The following is an 8,832-nucleotide window of genomic DNA, read 5'->3' on the forward strand; positions in this document are numbered from 1 at the left end:
TTGTGCCAGCGATATCTGCGCACCTTTTACGCAAACACCTTCGAACCCAAACAAAAAGAAAAACTGCGGTCAATCAGCGGCCGATTCGCGTTTCCCCGGTCCCATGTAGCGGTGTAAACCCCCTCAGAATCAGCGCAGACCACACAGCACGTAACCAAAGGTGTGTGAAACCTGATAAAAGCGGTGGTTCGCTCCGGAGCCGGTCCGAATCAGCGCGGGTTTGGTTCGGGGCTGGATCTGTAGGAAGCAATGCGAGGGGAAGTACCCATCATGATCATCTAATGACCCGAACAGCACCAACAAGACTACACAAAGAGAAGTCACTTTCCTCGGGTTATAACTGGAGAATCGGAACCGATCCGGTTCGCCCGGAGGGTGAGATTAGCTTTAGCGTTAGCATGACAGCAGAGATGCGCTAAATCGGACCCATTTCGTCATCTTTTCACAGGTAAACCAACAAAGAAACTTTAATTTCAGGTCTCTTTTATGTTTCTGTTTAGCATATACAAATATTCGTGTTAAAATGAAGTTTAGTGTGTCTAAATGAGCCACACTTTCCTCTGAAGCTAACCCGCTAAGCTGCTAACATGAGATCAGCTCTTTAAAAGACATTTAATGTCACATTCAACTTTATATTACTCGCATAACGCCACATATCAACATATTATGACTAATAATGTGTGCGTTTATATGTTGGTCTCGTGTATTTGCTGATGTGTAGATGACCAGTCCATCATAATTTATAGGAAAAGTTTTTCATTACATAGAGAGAGAGAGAGAAATATGCATGTGTTTCAAAATCTTGTGAGCTGACTACCAAGATAGCAATAAATTATAATTATATATCTACAATATGTAGATGCTCATAAAATGCTGCATGTGCCCCTGATACCCAAAAATGCCCTTTAGATAGGCAGATATTTATGAATGACCCAGCTTATGTATAAGTTTGACAGCGTTATAAACATTAATATTCATAAAGTCAGCATGCATTCTTTTAAACCTGTATCTTAACTAACAATAAGATATTATGATATTAATATGCCATTTTGGGCCATATACGGTTTTAAGGTTATTAATAGAATCTAGTAAGGTATATATATCAAAGTACCATGGTAATACTAACACATTATTATTTAATTGCAATGCAAACTTGCTCTACCCCTATTTTCACCCACTTTTCTCCAAACACATGACTTAATTTTGGCTGTAACAATTACTGTCCATGTAATTCCTAATGGGTAAGACCGTGTCCCATCCTACATTTTACCTTATATCCAGTTTCACTCTGGAATCTGATATAGATTACAGAAGTCGAATTAATTTCGTGTTGACTTCATGCCAAAAAAGGTGAATATAAGCAAGAAATCCCCAAAATGCTGGACACGTCACTATCAGGTATGACGGTGAGGTTATATGTCATTTAATCGTTGCATTGGCCACAATTGCAATCCAACACCTCTATTGTAACCTGGCTCCAATTTATTTAGGTTACCTCATCATGAGTATGGTGGTGTTGGTTAGTTAGGGCGCAAGTTTCCGCTCAGGTGTGTGAAAATGTCTTATAGGTGTGTTGTGCGGTTTGGGCCGAATGTACCACATTGTGCGACTGTGTGCAGTGTCTGTATCGTATTCTGATGTCTCTTTCACTTGTCCTCCGCTTGTGTCCTCTCTCGCACAGGCCAGCGGATGTTACGGCCGTCTCCATGGAGTTTTCTCAGATGACACGTCTGTTCAGGGATCAGGGACTTGGGTGAGTGTGTCCTCATCTAATGCTGATGAAGTTTTCATCCAAGCTCTACAGGATGCTGTATTCTCATTGGTCAGTATATTGATGTATAGCTCAGTCCTGGATAATGATTGGTCGACATAGCGTTCCCTCTGTGTGTGTCATTTGGCAATATATATTAACATGTATGGATGTGGTGCACCTGTTCACCGGTTATTGTGTGTAGTCACAATTCAAACTGTATTGCATTGAAATAAGAAAAAATTAAGGATGCAAATCAGTGAATTAAATTAATTTTGCATTGCTCAAATGCAAATTAAGCGTCACCCTTCCACCAGATGTTGTGCATTTCACATTATAGCTGTTATTAGATTTTGTATTTTTATCAGAAAGTATCTGAGTGTGCTGCTGATTTTGTAACTGATTTGTTGGTTTTTTTTATCACTAGTACTGCTGACCAGCATAACCATAGCAAACAGTCACACAGCCGCCCAGCGCCCACACCGCAAGCATGAGCTATTGTAACAGTGATGTCTACCTTAGCACCACCAAAATCAAGTCTTTTATTATTATGTGTATAATGAAAAATTTAAACTTGCTACTTTAGACGTAATACAATCGGCATTTACTGCATGTCATCACATGTTAGTTTGAAGACTTGCTAAAAATGATCCTTCAAGAGTGTCTACACATCATGTGATGTGACTCAGTCTGTGTAACTTGCACATGGTTTTGTGGTCATTTAGGCTTTAAATGGACTACCAGAGTATTTGCGTCAAAGTGGATTATGTGACCAATCAGAATGCAGGAGGAGTTTTAGGTCCGCTCTGTGACTCAGAGCTCAGCACTTCTGAATTAAAGCTCTTCATATGTTATCACACTGATTACTAGTTTAACAACTATAAAGAAAAGATTTCACCACGCCGGTTAGTTAATGTCCTGCCCTGCCTCTCATTGAGTGTCAGGGTGTAATTTAACCTACATTGTTTAATTACTTTGCATGAAGAATTCTGTGCTTATGAGATGTTTAGATGATGATGGTCTTATTTTTTCCTTCATGTGACCACTCCGAAAGATGTTGTAATAGAGTAAAAAATGAGTAGTTGGGTGTATCTAGACATCTTAGTGCTTGAAACGGTTGAGGAAGAAATGAGGAACAATATATGTGTAATATAGTTTCACATCACTGTTGTTGTTCTTTAGAAGTATGATGACGGGTTTTGGTAAAAAAAAAATTTACATTTACAATTTGGAAACACAGGGATTTTAATAAGGATTTGAAGATGAAGCGTTTCGTTTGTTGTAGGAGATTTAAAACACAGTGTGAAGAAAACTCTGAGAACATTCATATAAAAATGTTATTATGGTTATGACTGCTGAGTGTTAAAGCAAACTTCACTGTTATTACTGCACGTCAAATAACATCACTGTTACTTATATTTTAAAACCAACATTTCTTTAAACTGTTTGTGACAAACTGATGGATGGATAGATATATGGTGTATCAGACTGATGGATGGGTTGATAGATGGTGTGACAGACAGGCAGACAGACAGATAGATAGATTGTGTGACAAACTAATGGATGAATGAATAGATAGATAGTTAGTTGGTGTGACAAAGTGGGTAGATAAATAGATGGGTAGATAGATGATTTGACACACAGATGGATGGATGGATGGATGGATAGATGGAAAGATGGATAGATGGATAGATTGATGGGTGGGTAGATTGAATGGGTGGGTAGATGGTTAGATGGATTGGATGGGTGGGTAGATGGTTAGATGGATTGGATGGGGTGGGTAGATGGCTAGATGGATTGGATGGGTGGTTAGATGGATTGGATGGGTGGGTAGATGGCTAGATGGATTGGATGGGTGGGTAGATGGTTGAATGGATTGGATGGGTGGGTAGATGGTTGAATGGATTGGATGGGTGGGTAGATGGTTGAATGGATTGGATGGGTGGGTAGATGGTTAGATGGATTGGATTGAATGGGTGGGTAGATGGATTGGATGGGTGGATGGGTGGTTAGATGGATTGGATGGATGGGTGGTTAGATGGATTGGATGGGTGGGTAGATGGTTAGATGGATTGGATGGGTGGGTAGATGGTTAGATGGATTGGATGGGTGGGTAGATGGTTAGATGGATTGGATGGGTGGGTGGATGGTTAGATGGATTGGATGGGTGGGTAGATGGATGGATTGATGGGTGGGTAGATTGAATGGGTGAGTAGATGGTTAGATGGATTGGATGGGTGGGTAGATGGTTAGATGGATTGGATGGGGTGGGTAGATGGCTAGATGGATTGGATGGGTGGTTTGATGGATTGGATGGGTGGGTAGATGGCTAGATGGATTGGATGGGTGGGTAGATGGATTGGATGGGTGGGTAGATGGTTAGATGGAGTGATAGTTGGTGTGACAAACAAATGGATGGATGGATGGATAGATATTAGGGCTGTGACAATTAATTGCGTGTCCTATTAAAAAGACATGTCTGAAATTGATTCTGAATTGCAAGGCTGTGATTTTTCATGCGTAGCTTGTGCATGTACTTCGGCGTTTTGATCAGTAGAAGTCCTTATCAATCTAAAATCATTATGAGTCTGAGTCGTTTATAACGTACATTTAAAAAAGCAACACTTGATAAACAAAATCATTCAAACTATTCTTTATTATCATAAAAATACCTGAAACAATTTGAAGAACAGCGATATAAATATGCCTCTTGATATTTCCTGTAATAGCTTTTGAAATGGTACTTCATCTGTGGCACAAATGTAGTTTCTGCAGGAGAGAGCCTTCGGCTTTTGGATGTGCCGGGATTTCACCTTAATTCATTAAAATTCATTCATTGAGAAAACGTGCTTTTGCACGATTAATCGTTACAGCCCTAATAGACAGATGGATGGATGGATTAATAAGTTTAAGAGAAACAAATGTCTTTTTTAAGCCTACATTACATATTTTTGTAATTGATGTTTTAAAGGCTCTTGGTCTGGATTGATCTGTGTGATTTTGAGTATGAGTGCTGTATCATTCTGACTAATATTAGCACACTGTTGTTGTGATTATGAATCTTTAGGGCATGTTGACTGCTGTCAATCATCCTGCACAGCGGCGTCTAGCAGGAGCCGTCTGGACCTGAAGGAAGACCTCGCCGAAGGGAAACGGACAGGGCCACGAATACAAGAGAGAGCGCACGTGAGAGACATGGGTCAGTGCGTAACTAAATGTAAAAACCCCACGTCCTCTTTAGGCAGCAAAAGTGGTGAAAAGGATGCTGGGAAATCTCATGGAAAGAAGGGCGGAGGTGCGGGCAGCGTGCACAAGGAGGAGGTCTGCGGCAAGTCCTCACTCAACGTCATATACAACGGCACCAAAGAGTCAGAGGTCACCGTGGAAGGTCCCGTGGCCCCGCTCACATCAGTGGGGGACGTGCGTCGAGAGTCACCCACGCAGGACGGCGAAGGCTTGTCCATCGCTCGAATCGAGGAGATGTTTCTGGGTTATAAAGATGAACATGAAGATGCCATCTTGGAGGAGGGAATGGAACGGTTCTGCAATGATCTGTGCGTCGACCCGGCTGAGTTCAAAGTTCTGGTGTTGGCGTGGAAGTTCCAGGCTGCTACCATGTGCAAGTTTACAAGGTATTATATCTTGGTATTAAAATGATCAATCTGACATCTGAAACTTTGTTAATGATATTTTTTACTCGCTCTAGGAGGGAGTTTGTGGACGGCTGTAAGGCGATTCATGCCGACAGTATACCGGGGATCTGCTCGCGTTTCTCCGTGCTGCTAGAGGAGTCTCGTGGAGAGGAGAGCTTCAAGGATCTTTACCGTTTCACCTTCCAGTTCGGTCTGGACGCCGAGCAGGGTCAGCGCTCGCTGCAGCGGTCCATCGCCATCGCGCTGTGGCGGCTCGTATTCACGCTGGACACGCCCCCGGTGCTGGAGCGCTGGCTGGACTTCCTGTCGGAGAACCCGTGCGGCGTGCGCGGCATCTCTCGCGACACCTGGAACATGTTTCTGAACTTCACGCAGAGCATCGGGCAGGACCTCAGCAACTACAGCGAGGACGAAGCGTGGCCCAGCCTGTTTGACTCGTTCGTGGAGTGGGAAACGGAGAGACGCAGGCGAGAACGACCGAACGGAGACGCGGGAGAGGGCGACGTCACGGAGACGGACTGTGTGACCGCGTCGATGTGGGCAGGACCTTGAGCGTGTCTGTTTTGTATTAATTTTTTTGGCGTGGGATGGTGGTGAATTCTGGACTATGACGTGCGGAGATGTTTCTGAGCCTGTCACTCTCCATCCTAATTTGTGACTTGTTATAATATTAAATTTTTTGGTCTTATTGCATTGGGTATCCCAGTGCGCTCTTTGACTTCTGTTTTAATGAAAGGGCTCCAAATTAGTAATTTTTTAAGCACTTTTATTTAAGTTATTGGTTTTTGGCCATCGTTCATTTAATTTGTTTTAACATTTCTCACACCACACCTCCAGAGAGATTCACACTCATGATCGCATTGCTCATATTTTGGGAGTGACCAACACGCCAAAGAAAAGGGAACCCTGTCAGCTGCCTACAAGCTTGAATACACACTCATTCATGCAAGACTCACACACACACACAGACACACACAGAGATACCAGCATAAATACAATAAGGGACGAACGGTTTTAAGTGTATTTGAACGGTTATATTCAGTTTTGTTGTGTGGTGGTTCTGCTGGTTAGATTTAACATCAGACTGTCGTGATTGTGTACTGATGCCCTCAAAACCTCATTTTCCATGTGCTTCCTGCTCAATCGGACTTGATTTAAATTTTTTAACATTTATGTGTCCCTTGCATTCATTCATTTATTAATTCATTCTCTCAGTCATGTTCATTTCCATCAGTCAGCCGTGTGTGTGTATGTATGTGTGTGGGGAGAAATACAGGTTCATTTGCACTCGGAGGTCGCTTTTATTTTGTTTTATGTTGCTTTTTTAATTCAAAGTGATTTCATTTTGGTCTTTTGTGTCTGGTTTTATATAAATGAAACACTTTATAATGAATAAAAAAACCGTGTTCAGCATTGCAGTTGGATTTTTTCACATTTTTTTCTAATTCTTTCTAAGATAGACTCTTTCTTTAATGTTTACTGACCACAGTACCAGTTTATCTTAAAGGGCACCTATTGACTGATTCACGATTTTACATTTCCTTTGGTGTGTAAGTGTGTATTAGTACGTGTTAACGATATGCAAAAGATACAAATCCCAAAGTAAACGATAAAGTGAGTTATCGCCTCCAATGTAAATCTCTTTTCTTGGACTACAACAAACACACGGATTGTGGAGGAGCGACATTATCATAATTCCTTCCGCTTGGACTCACAGCCTGTAAGTTAACTCATGTTAGCATTGCATTGTGAGAGAATCTTTCTAACATGGTAAGGAGAGTCACATTTTCGGCTGACGTCAAAGGTATTCAGGCCAATCACAACGCACAGATTAGCTGGGCAATCAGGGACACAGAGCTTTAAAATCCGTGCATTTTAGGAAGAGAGTGAAATCTGGAGCTACAAAAATGTACGGTATGTGGAAAATAATGTGTTTTTTAACCATAAACCATGCAAACATATTGTATTATACCAAATACACAAAATAACGCTGTTTTTAAGGAATGAAATAGGTGCTCTTTATCATCACGTCATAATTCATTTAATTTGGATCATCTCAATTCTTTGTGTCTTAATATATTGTATCAATTATTTAACATTAAAGTCATAATAGTTAATTGTATGTAATCACAACGAATTCAGCTTTTGACTTGTTTTTTTAATAGTTTTGCTACTTTGGTTTGAGCTTGTGTTTTTATTTTTTTCTCTTCCTGGCAACTTCTGGAATGAAAACATTTGCAAGAAACAAGGCTGATAATCTTTAATCATCTAAAGCCAGTTTCTGAATAACATCACCCTAGTATAAGGGTGATTATATAATCGCAGGTACATTAGGAGTACAAATTATTATTATTTTTTGCTTTTTTAATTTTTTAATCGTTTAACTCACTGTCCCAAAGTCAAAGGTGGGACGTTTATATATTTACAAATTTATCATTTCTTACTGTCAACCATCACTATTCTTGACATATCAATATATCATTGGAAAGCTTAGATTGAGGTTTTCATATTTCATCACCATTTTGCAAAAATAATGATATAGAACGAGTAATTTCTGTCATGGTCAACAGGTGGTCCCAAGATGTTTTTACATTACTATATCTAATAATAAATTCATTATTATAAGATATTCTATAAACATGAAATAATCTTGACAAACTATATATTGTTGGAAAGCTCCAAGAATGTAGTTTTCATATTTCAAGGATATTTTATTATAGAAATTTTGTAGTGACAGTCATTTTGTTAAATGTCACTCAGCCCATAGGAATATGAATTATTATATATTCATAATTCTATCATCCAGTGGCAGCCGGTGACTTCTTTTCCAGGAGGCGCAAATTCAAAATATGTGTTCAGTGTGTCATGTGTTGCTGCTCATCATGTCAAAATATGTGTTCAGTGTGTCATGTAAACCATGTGCATGCATGTGTCATGTCAAAAAAATAAGAAAAATAAGTACACTGCTAATATCCTATTATAAATCTTTACAAATCTTGACACATTTTAAAACATTGGAAAGCTCTAAGAATTTGGTTTTCATATTTTTTAATTAATTTATTAATTTGTGAGTATGCAGCAAACTATTGACAACTAAAAGTGTTACAAAAACCATTTTTTTTTGTGATATTAACTTGAAATTTGATCAGAACTAGTTGAGACTTATGCCATTATTTTTTAGCATTTTGGGAGTAAAACATTTTTCATTTTTATGGGATTTAAATACAAAATATATACTTTATTGCATTATTTTTTACTTAGACTGCTATAATTACTTTTTAATATTCACAACTGCAGACACTTTAGTGAAAAACATGATTTCCTATTTTCTGTTACATACTGTAAAATAATAATTAAAAATATAACTTTATTAAAAGCTGAAAAATAATGACCCATACGCGATCTGATGTTTATGACAGCAGCAGGTTT

At 39.4% G+C, this 8,832-nt stretch overlaps 2 protein-coding genes across 2 annotated transcripts in view; one reads left to right on the plus strand and one right to left on the minus strand.

Moving 5' to 3' along the window:
* The window catches only part of LOC129425815 (immunoglobulin kappa light chain-like), a 688,217-nt gene that overhangs the window by 602,162 nt on the left and 77,223 nt on the right, over positions 1-8,832 (minus strand). The window lies entirely within an intron of this gene.
* dcun1d3 (defective in cullin neddylation 1 domain containing 3) lies at positions 36-6,816 on the plus strand. Its single transcript, XM_073864294.1, has 4 exons — positions 36-448; positions 1,682-1,753; positions 4,818-5,382; positions 5,457-6,816. Exons 3-4 carry the CDS (start codon positions 4,946-4,948, stop codon positions 5,953-5,955), a joined length of 936 nt encoding a protein of 311 aa, XP_073720395.1. The 5' UTR covers positions 36-448; positions 1,682-1,753; positions 4,818-4,945; the 3' UTR covers positions 5,956-6,816.

This window comes from Misgurnus anguillicaudatus, chromosome 25, assembly GCF_027580225.2.
Source record: "Misgurnus anguillicaudatus chromosome 25, ASM2758022v2, whole genome shotgun sequence".
Taxonomy (NCBI): domain Eukaryota; kingdom Metazoa; phylum Chordata; class Actinopteri; order Cypriniformes; family Cobitidae; genus Misgurnus; species Misgurnus anguillicaudatus.

What these genes read in the sequence shown, in the direction of transcription:
- dcun1d3 (XM_073864294.1), top strand. Translation starts at nt 4,946, where the DNA reads ATGGGTCAGTGCGTAACTAAATGTAAAAACCCCACGTCCTCTTTAGGC. An exon ending in ACCATGTGCAAGTTTACAAG is followed by an intron (nt 5,383 to 5,456) that starts GTATTATATCTT and finishes TACTCGCTCTAG; the next exon opens with GAGGGAGTTTGTGGACGGCT.